The 16,713-nt window shown below is 37.4% G+C and overlaps 1 protein-coding gene across 4 annotated transcripts in view; it reads left to right on the forward strand.

The window, feature by feature from the left end:
* TBC1D19 (TBC1 domain family member 19) overlaps positions 1–16,713 on the forward strand; it is a 120,776-nt gene that overhangs the window by 38,106 nt on the left and 65,957 nt on the right. For all 4 annotated transcript variants that reach the window (XM_047798790.1, XM_047798791.1, XM_047798792.1 and 1 more), the window contains 2 exons: positions 3,174–3,284; positions 7,829–7,901. In XM_047798790.1, coding sequence (XP_047654746.1) covers positions 3,174–3,284; positions 7,829–7,901 — 184 coding nt within the window. The remainder of the gene's footprint in view (positions 1–3,173; positions 3,285–7,828; positions 7,902–16,713) is intronic.

Here is a 16,713-nt window from a genome sequence, read left to right on the forward strand (position 1 = left end):
TAGAATTTGTTCTTAGCAGAGTTTCTAGAGGAAGCCTTAGAAGTACATTTCTGAAGAAGCCACTCTTCTGGGACCCAGTGACTTTCCATCTCATTCTACTTAGAAATCAAAGTCATAACAGTGACCTAAAATGTCCTGTTTGATCCGATTTATACCCCATCACCTCTCTGGGTTCATCTCCTATTCCTTTCCCTCCTGATTGTTCTACTCCTGCTGCTTTAGCCTCCTTGCTTCCCCCTGGCTTCCTGCCATTCAAGGACCTTTGCTCCTTGTTTTCTCTGCCTGCACTGCTTTCCCCCAGATACTTGTGTGTATGTTCCCTCACTCCTTATGTCTTTGCTGAAATGTCACATTCTCAGCATAAAAGGGTATGCTCAATAATATTGTAATTACTTTGTATGAGTACAGATGGTTACTAGACCTATCCTGACGATCATGTCATAATATATGCAAATATCAAATCACTATGTGGTACACTTGAAACTAACATAATATTGTATGTTGACTGTATTTCAACTAAAAAAAGGAACATTCATGGAAAAAATTCAAACACATACACACACAAAAAAAATGTCAACTTCTCAGCACAGCTCTACTCCCCCAGCCCCCCACCTCTGGCTCCCTTGCTTGGAACTCCTTCTAGACCTTTCCTACTTTGTTTTTCTCCATAGCATTTATCATTATATAACATATTATCTTTTCTATTTTGCTTATTGCCTGCCTTCCTCTATCAGATGGAAGCTTTGTTCACTGCCGAAACAATCACAGAGTCAAGTCAGATAACTGAAGATTCGCAAGACTTTACTCACAAAATAACACCCACATAAGGCTTTCTTTCAGCAAGTGAAAGAAAGCACTTGAGGATACAAAGAGATAGACATTTCTAGACACAGCTCCCAGGGCCCTTTCTGAGTTTCACAAGATGCACTCTGTCTTTGGGTTATGAATCACCAAGGTACATGCAAGATTCTCTTGTCCTGGGAGTCAAGGCACAAGTTTTCCGAGGGGTCTTTTCTACCCCAGTGGTAATTCAGGTGCAATCAGCAATCTGTACATTCTCGGAAAGCAATGTAAATAATACGGAGTGCCTCCAGGAACACTAAATAGCACTTTAGAAATGACTAATCAGTGCCTCTCGTCCCATCTTGGCCAAGGGTCACTAACAGATGTTCAGTGCTGAAGATAGAGCTGCCAAAAACCAAACTGCTCTCTTTCGGACAGGGAGAACGGTGCTTGCACATGCGTCGTTTCTCAATAAAGATGTGCTGAGCGCATGCGTAAGAGAATGATTGGCTCTTTCACATTTTTCTTTCTTTCCTGGACCTGCTGTCTCTGACACCAGTTGCCAACCAGCATAAAACATCATTATAAATTATCTCAGGCCATTTACAATTGCAAGTAGTGTCCTTTTAAAATTTAGTCGGTTTGAAACTGCCTTAATGGTGATAGCATTATTTCTCTTAGCTTATTAAAGATTTCTCCTAAACTCCTCCCTTCTCTAACACTTAAATTTCATGTAACTTTTATGTGGTTACCTCTATGTTTTCTCCTTAATAATCATAGTGTTCTATTTGCTTGAGGACTGTTACTGAATTGATCCTTTTATTAGTTATGCTGAGATTCTTCTTTAACTGAAGAACATTTTCTATAATCATTTCCTTAGTTATACTTTCTGCATTTCTAATACTTTCTCTTTTCACTTGGCCATGTATTCATGGTTTCCTTTTCTTTTCAGTTCTGTGTTTTGAGTTTCCCATGCAGTATGATCCCTTATTTGTGTAATTAGACTAAAATTGTTTTGTTCTATGTTAGTCTATATTTAACACTGTTGATTCTTTGCTCAATTTTTGAAACAAATACCTTTGAGATTTTTAGTTTCAATTTGGTGTTTGCAGTTTTAGGAAATTCTCTCGGCCTTATACCATATTCCATTTTATCAGCCATTAGTTTTCAGTTTATTAATACATTCTTCAGACATGAGAGGTTTTCTGTCATTGTAATCTCCTTCACTGGATTCGTGATAGTTTCTTTACCTAAAGAGTTTCAATTTAAAAATATTTTTTGAAATTACTGCTTTTCCCTCCCCAAAATGTATGTTAATTGTTAGAAAAATAAGAAAACACATATAAGAAAAAAATTTTAAACAAAAATGATTCCTAATACCATCATACAGCAATTAACACAATTATGCTATCACTTTTTAACTTACTATATTGTGATATTTATTCACTGAGGCATATTACACTGTAACTTATATGAATTAAGCATAATTTATTTAGGTAATGTGTTCTAATGGAATGTTTTAAGTTGTTTCATATTTTTCTGTTATAAACAGTACTTCCTTGATGGTTTTTCATACACTGTCTCTGCAAACAGCATTAATTATTTCCATAATCATACTCATAGGAATGGGACTCCTAGATTAAAGAATAGGCAAATATCTAAGATTTTTAAATCTACTAAATTTTGAAAAAATATATAAATCGTCTTTCCTGTTAGCTTGGCTTCCGAAAAATTGTCTTGCCTTTGGGTTTGACATAGAGGCAGCACCTTATGTTACTCTACCGTCTTTCTATAAACCTTGTCAATATCTGTTTTTATTTTTTATTTTTAAAATTTTATGGCTGTACCTGTGGTATATGGAAGTTTCCAAGTGAGAGATCGAATCTGAGCCACAGCTGAAACCTACATCAGATTTTTTACCCACTCTGTCAGGCCAGGGATCAAACCCACCCCTTTGCAGTGACCTGAGCTGCTGCAGACAGATTCTTAAACCACTGCACCACAGTGGGAACTCTGTCAATATCTCTTTTTAAAAGGATTAGACTTGCTTCTAAGATTTTCCCTGGAAAATAATTACAATCAAGCAATTTAGATTTTTCTGCCATTTTCCCTGGAAAAAATTATAATCAAACAACTTTTATTTTTTCTTACCATCAAAAAGTTTTTTTTAACTTTTTAGAGTTTTATATGGTAGATCATATGTTGGAATATTAAAAGCATATTTATAGTATTTTAATATAATTTTATAATTTTAATTATGTAAAGTATATGCATAACCAAACTGTTATTAATTTTGTGATGATATACCAAGAATATCCATCACTGCCAAATTTATAAGTGTAAATATTCTGTAAAGAAACTAACCAACTTTGTCGAATTTGTTTTTAAAGGTATTAATTAATCTTCGCAACCCAAATTATGAAAGTGGTGATTCTCTTAGTTTCAGGACTCATTTGGGTTTAATCCAAGTTCCTCTCAAAGTAAAAGACATCCCTGAGTTGGTAAGTATAGGCATTTAAAAAGAAATTAACATATTTAGAAAACTACTATTAGAAAATATTTTAGTGCAGCATATGCCTAAAGCAATAAAACAATCTACTCACTAAATAAATGAATAAAATGAAAAGGTTTTTTTTTATTGTAAATATGTTCTATAGAGAGTGATTGCTTTTCTAGCAGGATTAAAGATGAGCATTCATTGACCTATAAATGCTTTTGCTTATTTCTTACCGTAATTAACAGCATAGATTTATAAGACTCCTGTTGGGATTCGAGTGCCTGATGCATGATTATAAAACTGATTGAAACAAATTGTGAATTTTATAAAAAAATTTTAAGAATGTACATTTCATTTAATTCAGCCCACCTTAATTAAGTACATACGTGGTGAGGCATTGAGGGAAATAAAGGAACACAAATGGGGCAAAGATTGTCTTTACTCGAGAGACTGGGGCATTTTGGTAAGGAAATTACTTTTAAAATAGAGTAGTTATAGAAAGGTGGGGAGATTTCCTGATAAAGGAGTTAAAAAAATGACCATTATTCTTTCTTTTGTTAATTATCCCAAAACAATAATGAGCACAGAAATATAAGTGCTATCTTTGGTGAAACTAAGAAACAACTTGTATCTAAGATTTACAATGTTGAGTATTAAAGAGCTGGTAGGAGAATGACAAATGCCTTGCACTTGAAGGTCAAGCCTTATGCCTCTGAAAAGTGGGAAGTGTGGATGAGAAATGTGCCAGTAAGCAATCTGTTATCTTTCAGTTCAAATCCACCTTAATTAAAAATTGAACTATTAATTGATTTACAATATTGTGTTAGTTTCCAGTATACAGCAAAGTGAATCTGTTTGATATGTATATACACATATATATTCTTTTTCAGATTCTTTTCCATTATAGGTTATTACAGATATTGAATATAGTTCTCTGTACTATGTAGTAAATCCTTGTCATTTATTTTATTTATAGTAGTGTATATCTGTTAATCTCATGCTTTTAATTTATCCCTCCCCTTGCCGTTTCCCCCTTTGGTAAGCATAAGTTTGTTTTCTGTGTCAGTGAGTCTGCTTTTGTTTTGTAGTAAGTTCCTTTTTTTTTAGATTCCGTATATAAGTGATGTAATATTTGTCTTTCTCTGTCTGACTTACTTGACTTAATATGATCTCTGGGTCCACCTGTGTTGCTGCAAATGGCAATATTTCATTCTTTTTATGGCTGAGTAATAGTCCTTTGTAATGTGTATGTTTGTACACACCCACCGCATCTTTTTTTTTTTTTTTTTTTGTCTTTCTGCCTTTTCTAGGGCTGCTTCTGCGGCATATGGAGGTTCCCAGGCTAGGGGTCAAATAGGAGCTGTAGCCGATGGCCTACGCCAGAGCCACAGCAACACGGGATCCGAGCCGTGTTGCACCATAGCTCACGGCAACACCGGATCCTTAACCCCTGAGCAAGGCCAAGGATCGAACCCACAACCTCATGGTTCCTAGTCGGACCACTGCTCCATGACGGGAACTCCCCACCGCATCTTCTTTAAACATTCTTCTGTTGATGGATACTTACATTGCTTCCATGTCTTGGCTGTTGTACGTAGTGCTACTATGAATATTGAGGTACATGTATCTTTTTGAATTAGAATTTTTCTTTTCCTGGTATATGCCGAAGAGTGGGATTGCTGGATTATATAGTAACTCTAGTTTTTTAAGGAACCGCCATACTATTTTCTACAGTGGCTGCACCAGTTTACATTCCCACCAACAGTGTAGGAGGGTTCCCATTTTTCTACACATTCTCCGACATTTATTATTTATAGACTATAGACTTTTTGATGATGACTATTCTGACAAGTGTGTGGTGATACTTCATTGTAGTTTCCAAAATCTACTCCCCCACAAATTTTATTTTACTGGAGCTGGACCTTATAGAGATTTCTTTTTTTTCTGCCGTGCCCAAGCAGGTAGAAGGTCCCAGGACAGGGATCCAACTCTTGCCATAGAAGTGACAACGCTGAATCCTAAACTACTAGGCCACTGGGGGGAGCTCCTCAACATTTCTTTTTTACTAACTAGCTTGATGTTAGTCTTTTTCAATAGAGGGTTCTGGAGGGACACTGCAGGAGAAAAGGGCTCTCCGTGTACAGAAGCCAGCATATCAGCAAGCAGAAGGCCCAGTAGCTCTCCTCTCTGCAGCCCTCGGTCAACCAGCTGCAGCCTGTACTTCTCTGGCAAGGCTCTTCTTTATACTCTCTCGTTAAAAGTCTGAATCTCAGTCTTGAGGGCATGGGGGAGGGGACCCTTCCTGAGTTCTTAGTTCCTTCTTGGTTCACTTTCATTCAGCCTAGAAGTCATAGTTGCTTTCTGCATTTGCTAGTTGTATTTCCCTGTTCACATTTCTGGTATAGTTTCTATTTCTTGACCGAACTCTGACTGATACAAGAAGCCAGATGAATTTTTTTTTCCCCTAGAACTTTGGAAAGGATCAAGAATTGGCGACATCACGTGTTATAGAAGGCCATAGTGAGACATAGGGCTGAAAATGGAGATTGCGTAAAGTCTGCATCAGGAGGGTTTAGACCTCCAGATGTTTCCCATGCTGCATATTCTGGTGACTCCTTCGTCCCCACAAGAGACCAGATAATGAATATATATATTCATTACAGAAACAGAATCAGAAAGCCTATGAACTTAGGCCTCAGATGGAGAGCTGAAGGAATGAGCCACTGTATTGAAAACAAAGAAATTAAGTGAAAGTCGACCAAAGAGTGAGACTAATACCCTTATCCTCTACCACTACCACTATGTCTGCCCAGTCTCTCCCTCTTTACCCTCCACCAACTTTAGAATGCCAGAGAGGCTACCAGAGATTTGAAGAACGCTGACAAAAAAAAAGAAGGAAGAAGAAAAGAGAAAAACAGCTAATTGGCTATAAAACTCCTTCACAGCGAAGCTCACCAACTGTGCCCAGTCCTGCAGATAGAGCTTGCAGTCTGTTGTTCATTGCCTCAATTCTAACTATGACTGACCAGCCTAGGATCTCCAGATATTTGAAATCTTTCAATTTGAAAGATGCCAGTCAAAACTAAAACAAATAAAAAAAATAAGGTTGAGGAAAAAGCCAATTTAGGGAAGTGCTTATTATGATCGGTAGTGGTTATTTCAGGTCAGAATTTACATCTACACTCACAAGATACAATAGGCCAAGACCTGGTGCGAGGCTCACTTAAATTTGTGGAATAATACAGGATAGAAAACATAGCATGTCAGTATATCTTCATTGGAAGTCCTTACAGCCAACCAGATGCTACTTCCAGCCTGCACGAGGAATGCATGCAATTGGAAGTGACAATTGGAAAGTCTTATATACAATAAGAGCCATTTCTTGTCATGCACTTGAGCATAGCTTCCAAATCCTCTCAAGAGGCACACCAGGTATAGCTGAGGCCTGTGTTTTCCAATAGACTCTTATAGTCCATTACAGTCTTCCATTTCAGATGTGATTTGCCACTCAAGGGTCATATTTTTTCAGTAAATTATATTGCTTAGTAATATAACTGGCTTTCCTCTCCACAATTTGGTGGGGTAGCGGGATCAGTACATTTTTCAGAGCAACGATGCTGGGAGAAGGTGGAGAGAAGAGTGATGTTGAATTTGTATCTCTTTAGTCATTAAAAATTGGTAACATGAGCTACAGTGCTTTTTAACATATTGGTAAAAATTAAGTTTAGCTAAAAATTAAAATATAATGGCAGTTATTTAAAATTGACAGAAAAATGAAATTGTGTTAGGCTGAATAACTATTTTGTGAGAGACAAATAAATCACTAACTTAAATAACAATAGTTAATTATGAAGGAATAAAACTGATTCCATTTTTTAAAAGAGGAGGACGTTTGGTTTTAGCAGTTAGAATAGTAACAAACATTGAGGCAAATATTAATAGAAATATCTAATTACTTAGGTAATAAAAATAATGTGAATAATATGGGGTTGTTATATATTTTAAAAATAACAGACAAAACATGATTACTTTCCTTAGACATTACTAAATAAGTAGAGGAAGTCTAGAGAATAAATCTAATATATTTTTATTTTCACAAAGCACTTGATAGTCTAATTTTACTTAAACAGTAATTTAAGTTGTTCAGTTGATTCAGAGCTGAGTGAAGTACAGTACCGTGGAAAGCACAGTTGCAGAATATATTGGTAATTCTAAACAATGAATTTAGAAAATGAAATTGATAAGTGCAACATATGCTGTGTGTATATGTATGTTTCAGGAAAGATTTGAATATTATTAGTTCTTAACTCGAAATGATAATCATTCATTATTTTACTGATTAGTTTACCTAAAAAGGGAAATTTTTGGACTAAAGAATTATATTTAAAGGATCAATAATATCCTTTTCTTTTTTAGATAATTGAGTGAAGCAAAGATATATTTTACATTATGATTTTCATTTAAGTTGATGTTTAGGTGAAGATGATTTTTAAAACTAACGTGTGGCAAAGTCTGAGAGGTATGTTAATCCTATGTGTTGTTTTGCAGAAAGAATTCTTTGTAGAACTCGGCTTGTCTACAGGACAACTGGGTATAGATGACTCTACTCAAGTGCCTCCTGGTTAGTATTTCTTCCATATGGCGTATGGTAAATGAAAATGAGAGTGTGTTTAAGGTTTAATTGGCATTTCCCAGTTTATCTAGTCCCTTTTTAATGTCTGACAACGAACATGCTTTTTGCTTCTCCTTGGTTACTAGTCATGATTGAATAGAATCTTGTATGTTATAATTAGTAGAGTTCAGTTAGATTTTGTCTTTTTAGAAGGTCTTTGAAATAATTTTGAAAAGTCCTTAGACATGCATAAGTCATTTTGTTGCCAAAATCTTCACTGGCAGCACTCATATTTCCCTTTAGTTGCCACCATTATTTTTTTATTATTATTTTTCATATCACCAAATTAAGCAAACGCTGGACATTCTGTCTTGTATAAACTCAGGCTTTAAAATTAGTGTCAGGAATTCCCGTTGTGGCTCAGTGGAAATGAATCTGACTAGTATCCCTGAGGATTCAGGTTCTACCCCTGGCCTCGCTCAGTGGGTTAGGGATTTGGCATTGCCGTGAGCTATGGTGTAGGTCACAGACACGGCTTGGATCCCGAGTTGCTGTGGCTGTGGTGTAGGTTGGCAGCTGTAGCTCCAATTCGACCCATAGCTTGGGAACTTCCATATGCCATGGGTACAGCCCTAAAAAGCAAAAAATAAAATAAAATTAGTGTCTCTTCATCCAGAAAATTTCCCCAACATTTCTCTTCTTATGCCTAAATGAAGTGTACTTTTCATAAAAGGCCAGGTTAATATTTATTTGTAATAGAGAGGAAGTAAAAATTGACTTAAAAACATGAGAGGTCTATATTGTGGTAGAAATCTCAATAGACAGGAGTCAGGGAACTGTTCTTGTCTTTCCTCTGCCACTGGCTAGCTGTGTGACTTAAAAAAAAATCACTTTATATTTTATGGACTTGTTTTTTTCTTTTTCTTTTTTTTCCTTTTTTTTTGCTTTTTAGGGCTGCTCCTTCGGCAAATGCAAGTTCCCAGGCTAGGGGTCAAATTGGAGCTGTAGCTGCCGGCCTACACCATGGCCACGGCAATGCAGGATCCAAGCCATGTCTGCGACCTACACCACAGCTCACCGCAACGCTGGATCCTTAGCCCACTGAGTGAGGCCAGGGATCGATCCCATAACCTCATAGTTCCTAGTCGGATTCATTTCTGCTGCACCACCACGAGAATTTCTGGTTTTTCTTCTATAAAATAAGGAGTTGGCTCTTATAATTTTTGTTGTTAACAATAATAATAAACAATAATAAACAGTTACTGAGCATATATTATGTGTTATATGCATTTTATCTCTCAGCAACTCTAGGTTAGGTTGTAACTTTATTAACATTTAATGTATATAGAAAACTACATGTATCGGAAGAGAATAGCTCGATGAATTTTTATGAATTAGCCACATGTACTAAAGTATCATAAACTGAAGCCCCCTCTTACCACTCTCAGTGTTTATCCCTCGTGTTAAAGATAACCACTATTTTGATTTCTAGCAGCAGAGTATAGTTTTGCCATTGCTTGAACATCTGTGAATGGAAGCACACCACTTATACCCTTTAGTGTTTGACTTGTTTTGTTCAACAATAAATTAATGTAATTCAACCATACTGTTGTATGTATTTATAGACCATTTTTTCCCATTATGTTCCATTGTGTTCATATACCACACATTTATTTATTCATTGCACTACTGATGGGTATTTGGGCAGTTTCAAACTTGGGCCTATTATAAATAGGGCTACTATGAGCATCCTACTATGTGTCTTTCAGTGAACATAAGTGTACCCTCTGTTGAGTATGTACCTGGGAATGCAGTTTTCAGTCCTAGGGTTTACACAAGTTCAGCTTTAATAGATTACTGCCAAAGAATTTTCTAAAGTGATGGTAGTACCAGTTTACACTCCCCCCAGCAATGCCTGAGTGGTGGTTGCTCTCCATGCTGGCCAGTGCTTGGTGTGTTCCATCTCCTTTGTTTTAGTCATTTGCATGGTATATAGCGGTATTGAATTAGGTTTTAATTTTCTTATGTGATGTGAGGTAGAAGTACTACTACCATTTTAAAGTAGAAGAAGTGGAGATTTTTAAGTAACTTGCCCAAGTTCATAAAGCTAATAAGTAGTAGAACCAAAATTCAAAACCAAACAGTCTACCTACAAAGTCTGCTGTTAAATGCCACCTCCCCTCTTTACCCTTTTGGTGGTCTTTTCTTGTTTTATAAGATATCAAATAACAACAAAAAAATGAGTTCCCGTCGTGGCACAGCAGAAACGAATCTGATAGGAACCATGGGGTTGCGGGTTTGATCCCTGGCCTCGCTCATCGGGTTAAGGATCTGGCGTTGCTGTGAGCTGTGGTGTAGGCCGGTAGCTACAGCTCTGATTCAACCCCTAGCCTGGGAACCTCCAAATGCCATGGCTGCGGCCCTGAAAAGACAAAAAGAAAAAAAGAAGATACAGTACCTCACAGAATAAGATATTGCTATGGTTTGAATGTTTGTGTCCTCCTAAAATTCATATTTTGAAGTCCTAACACCCGATGTCATGGTATTAGGACGTTAAGGCCCTTGGAAAGTGCTTCGGGCAAGAGGGCAGAGCTCCAGGAATGAGATTAGCCCCCTTATAAGAGAGCTCCCTACCCCTTCCACCAAGGGAATACAGCCAAGTGTTACAACTCAGAAGAGGGCCTTCACCAGAGCTTGACCATACTGGTACTCTGAACTTGGACTCTGGAGTTATAGCCTCCAGAGCTGAGAGTTATGAATTTTTGTTGTTTGTAAGCTGCCCAGTCTCTGAGTATTTTGTTATAGCAGCCTGAACAGCTAAGACAAATATTTTATGTTTCTGTTCATGGCCCATGATAGCAATAGATAATAAAAAGAAATAGTAATACAGCCTTGAGTGATAATTATGTTTTTCATTTTTGAAACAATCCTTAAGAATTATGTAAAGTTATTCTAAATCTTATAGTAGCTTGCTTTAGAAAACCTATTTTTCTTCTTAATCTAGAGATAAGATTAAGATCTAATCAATCTTCTTTGATTCACTCGTAATATAACAAATATGAGACTTCGCTAAGGGCCAGGGACTAGTGAATGCATATATATGACATAATTTTTGCTCTTAGGGAAGATATAGCAGAAAATAAGATTCATACAAGAATCAGTGTGGTATTTGCTGTTATTATATACAAAAGTCAGTTGGAATGGGGGAAAGAACACTTAAGTCTGCCCGAAGGAGGTTAATAATCTCTTTAGTTGAAACAGTTATTTTTGCTATCTTTACTTCGCAAAGCAAGACTACTAAAAATTGGGTTAAATTGGTATTTATCCAATAAGATTGTTTTTATTGGTATAATATTTGGGTTTTTGCCTGTTGAGAATTGCTGGTTAACAATATTACTTGGAAAAAGAATGTGGTCATATGTAACCACTTTTGCCTATAATTCACTTTTGTTTTCATTTTTTAGGGCAATAACTATGGCTTTGGTTAAATTAGAACTGTAATGCTAAATGTTTGAAAATGTTGCTAATAGTTGTATTTTGCTAGAGGCCAATTTTATATTTGAAATTAAGTTTAAGTGTCACTTAATGGAACTGTATCCTTCTTACTCATCTTTTAAAAGCTATGTTACCTATGTTTTATTCAATTTTTATATTTGAAATGCATTCCTCACTAACTTAACAGTTTTTGTATAAAAGTCAGGAGAAAGCTTCTTATGTTTGTAATATAGATTCCTTATTTAACAATAATAAAAAAGACAGATAGTCATTACAAACTCTCAAATATGCATATATTGTAAACACAAAGACATGCATGCATATGTATACAAACTTACTGCAGAAACCATTTGTAAGACCCACATTAAAAGGGTTAAAAAGGATCAACATTCTTCCATAAGCCTTTCCGATAAAGGAGGGAGTCATATATCTGATATTATTGGCTGACACACCTAGTGATGAATCATATTAGAGGGGGGTTCTGCTAAATAACCATTTTCTACAGTTTATTTCCAAAAGAAAATATAGAATCTTCATTCAACTGGTGCAGAATTTCCTAACGTGTGTTCATGAAGCATTCATCAGATAAAGGCCTGTGACAAAGAAGCACCATTGCCTCTGTTGTCAAATAAGGTTGGGGAAAGGCTGTGCCATATACCTTTTTAAGATATACAGTGTGTGTTACTGTCTTAAAGGCTATGAGAGGTCCTAAATCAACTTTCAGCATAGCGTATCCCTAACTCATTTTACTAGGGACCTTTTTTTTTTCTTTTTTCTAAGCAAGATCTGCTACACAGATGCATCTATTAACATGGCGGTCCTCAGAGCATAGTGCAGATCGGATAGCTGACACCACAGGGCTTCTTATTCTTAGACTACAAAAAATAGCACTTAGAAAAATCATTGTGTTTCACATAAATGAACAGTTAAATTCTATGAAGAAGTCTTTTTATTTCAAACTGCTTTCAGTGATAAAGCACTATTAGCATTCAGGGGGTATCATCCACTTCTTTTTTTTTCTTTTGTCTTTTTAGGGCCACACCCATGGCATATGGAGATTCCCAGGCTAGGGGTTGAATCAGAGCTGTAACCGCCAGCCTACACCACAGCCACAGCAACGCAGGATCCGAGCCACATCTTCAACCTACACCACAGCTCACGGCAACACTGGATCCTTAACCCGATGAGCGAGGCCAGGGATCGAACCCCTGTCCTCATGGATACTAGTCGGGTATGTTAACCACTGTGCCATATCAGGAACTCCCATCCAGTTTTTTAAGAGTCAAGATTTGACTGACAACTTTTGATGCTTTGGTTATTAAGTCTTGGCATTCAGAGCTGATTAAAATGAAACTGGCATTGTTAGTTTATATGCAGTCTTTGAAATAAATATATTCAAATAGTTTAGTGATAGAAAATGGTTGTATGTTGGCCAAAACCCCAGACACTTCATCATGGTATAATGTGCTGAGCAAATTACTTTAGAGACATTAAGACTAGAATAAAAAATAGAGAACTCTGGTTTAGATATTCTATTAAGTAAAACCAGCTTTATGGATAAATTTTTAAATATACATAAAAAAATACCTAACCCTGAAAATACTAACAAATGGAAAATAGAATTCCAGTACCGTTTTATATTTAGTTGGGCTAAACCTGGACATCACAAAATAGGCTTTCTAGAAAACTCTGTTAAAATCTCAGCCCAGGACAGGTCTCCTTTTCCCTCCATGCCCAGATCTCAGTACCAGCAGGTTTGGGTTTGGAATAATAAGGATTCCGCTTAAAAGAGACTCAAGGGCCAAGACGGCCACCAGGTTGCCCGGGCACCCCAGGCTCTACTGACCCAAGCAGTCCCACGTAAACTAATGACCTTTAGCAGTAGTATTCCACTCATTAGAAAAGTTTAACCACTGTTGTAAATCTGGCAAATCCAATTATCCGGTCCTCCTTTTTCAGGTGGTAGGGAAAAAGAAGAGGAACAGAAGTAGAGAAACTGATTTTCTCTGGGGTGGGGGAAAGAGCTAACGGTTCTTGCCGCGTGGTTTTATAACCTTTGTTTTACTCTAATTTTTAAATGACTTTTATAGAAGTATAACATACTTACTGAAATGGATACAAGTCATAGGTATACAGATCAGTGAATTTTTTGCAAGGTGAATCCAGCCGTGAAACCCACAACCAGACCAAGAAATAGAGTATCACTAGCATCCCAGAAGCCCTGTTAGGCACAGTTCCAGGCTCTACGACCCTCATGTGTAACAATAATGCTGACTTCTAATAGCATAGCTTAGTTTTGACTGTTTTATAGATATGGGGTCACATCATGTGTACTCTCGCGTCTAGCTTCTTTTGCTTAACGTTCTTTTTCTTTCCTGAGATCCATATTGCTGTCTGTAGTTATAAATCATTCATTCTCATTGATATGTTGTAATCCATTGTATGAAAACACTACTATTTATCCATTCTACCATTGATGATCATTTGAGTTGTTCCTACTATTTCGTTGAATTGTCCCTTGGCATCTGTGGGTGTTGGTTCCTGAATTCACCTCCTACTCCATGAACACCGAAATCTGTGGCTACTCAAGTCTCTTGAATAAAATGGTGTAGTATTTGCATGTAACCAGCGCACATCCTCCCATTCACTTTATATATTTTTTAATTTTTTTATGATTTTTATTTTTTCCATTATAGTGATTGACGGTGTTCTGTCACTCCCATACACTTTACATCATCTCTAGATTACTTATAATGCCTAACACAATGTAAATACTATGTAAAATAGTTGTTCTTCTGTGGTAAGGAATAACGACAAGAAAAAAAAAGTCTGTACCTGTTAGTGCAGATGCAACCATAAACTACATCATAGGCCTGTAGTGCAAGTCAGCAGCAATGTAACTTTTTCTTCCTTTCAGCAGGTACGGATTGCTTTCATTTAATGACCTGGGAGAGAAATACATAGAATAAGATAAAATAGTTAAAATACAAGTACATGTAGAAAATATAAATAGAGAAAATATAAATTCATTCTTTCTCTTTTTCTCTCTTTCTCCCTCTCATACGCACACAGAGATGGACACACACAGACACAGTATTAACACTCACCACAACCCCGCTTCTTCTGTCTTGGTAACCCTCCTGTGATGTTGCTGCTGCTGATTGCTGTAGGGTATCTACAGCGCCAGTGTGCTGAGGTGATGAGCTGGGTGGCACTGTAGCTAAGTCGTGGGACATCAGGCTGACTTTAACCTTCTGACAGGATGTCAGAAGGACTGGTTCTGATTTCAGATGTTAATGCTTTGGAGGAGGCTCATTCATACTAATGTCAGGTTCTGTGAGGTTGAGGGCTTTTCTTCAAGCTTTCAAAGTCTAGGCTTTACAGTTGCAGATGCTTTAGAAACATTGTTATAGGAAGCTGTTTCTTCTTTTTTTTTTTTTCCTTTTCTTTTTTTTTTTGGTCTTTTTAGGGCCACACCCAAGGCATGTGAAAGGCTTCCAAGCTAGGGGTCTAGTTGGAGCTGTAGCCACTGTCCTACGCCAGAACCACAGCAACATGGGATCCAAGCTGCGTCTGCGACCTACACCACAGCTCATGGCAATGCCGGATCCTTAACCCACTGAGCAAGACCAGGGATCGAACCCACTTCCTCCTGGATGCTAGTCTGGTTGGCTAACCTCTGCGCCACAACAGGAACTCCTATTTCTTCTTTTTCTTTGCATCAACAAAGCTTGCAGTGTTTGGAATCATGTTGTTATCCCTCAGGTGACATAGGCGCCATTCCGTGGATAGGTCTTAATGGAGGATCATATACTTTAACACTGGTGCCTATTGAAAAACTGCTGCAAATTTTTCTTTTTTTTCATGGCCACACCTGAGTCGTATGGAAGTTCCCAGGCCAGGAGCCAAATTAGAGCTGGAGCTGAGGCCTCCGCCACAACCATGGATCGGAGCTGCATCTGCGACCTATGATGCATCCTTCACCCACTGAGTGAGGCCATGAATCAAACCTGCATCCTCACAGATTCAACGCTGGGTTCTTAACCTGCTGAGCTGCAGTGGGAACTCCTCACCTGAGGATCCCTGAAATGATGGGAGACTACAGCAGGGTGTACCAACATGTCAGTCCGTTCTCACAGTTCAGCATAGTGTTTGAGACACAGCAAATTCAAGTGTTGTTTTTGGAACTTTCTGGAATTTTTTTCAAATGTTTTCAGTCTGTGGCTGGTTGAATCCATAGGTGTGGAACCCACAGACGAGGGCTGACTGTTTTATCAGTTGCTGCTGTTCTTGTGTGAGTCTCTTGGTGCACATAGGTGGACATTAGCGTGTGTACCGAGAGTGATGTGCTGCTGTCAGGCCATGCACATAGTCAGTGTTAGCAGACGTTGGCAGACAGTTTTCCAAGGTGGTTGTACTCTTTTCACTCTACCACCCTTGTGTGAGAAGCTCACTTGCTCCATTTCCTTTGCATTTAGAATTATCAGCCTTTTTCATTTTGGTCATTGTGGTGGGTATGTATTTCACAATGTTTTGGGTTTTTTTGTCTTTTTAGCAGCAAACTCGTGGCACATGGAGGTTCCCAGGCTAGGGGTCCAATCAGAGCTCTAGCCTCCGGCCTACACCACAGCCACAGCAACGCTGAATCTGAGCTACGTCTGTGACTTACATCACAGCTCACATCAATTCCAGATCCTTAACCCTCTGAGCAGGGCTAGGGATCGAACCCACATCCTCATGGATACTAGTTGGGTTCGTTAACTGCTGAGCCACAACGGGAACTCCTCCTTTTTTTTTTTTTAAACAATGGTTTTAATTGCCTTTCTCTGATAACTAACATGGTTGAGCATCTTTTCATAAGTTTATTGGTCCTTGGAATTACCTCTTTTGTAAAGAACCTGCCTGTTTGTGTCAGAGTTATCTTTTTTTATTGACTTACCAGGAGTGCTTTATATATTCTAAGTACAAGTCCTTTGCTGGATATAAGTATTGCATATATATTCTCCCACTCTGAGTTACCTTTTCACTCTCAATGGTGTCTTGATGAACAGAAGTGTTTCGGTTCTAATATGATCTAGTTTATGATGTTTTTTTTTTTCCATTATGATTGGTACTTGTTTCTCTCATGTAATCTTTCAAAATGGCATTTGTATAGTGGGATTTTACCTGTATAGTATTAAGGCTTTTATTAGATAATGCTTTCATAGTAGGTTAGAAGTACGGATTTGCAAATGAAGCTGTCAACAAGTGTTGTTTGTTCGTTTGTTTTTTTAGGAAAAAAAATCAAAGATGAATGGATAGAAACGTTTATGTTGTGAGAAGATAT

Source organism: Phacochoerus africanus, chromosome 10 (genome assembly GCF_016906955.1).
Source record: "Phacochoerus africanus isolate WHEZ1 chromosome 10, ROS_Pafr_v1, whole genome shotgun sequence".
Classification (NCBI taxonomy): domain Eukaryota; kingdom Metazoa; phylum Chordata; class Mammalia; order Artiodactyla; family Suidae; genus Phacochoerus; species Phacochoerus africanus.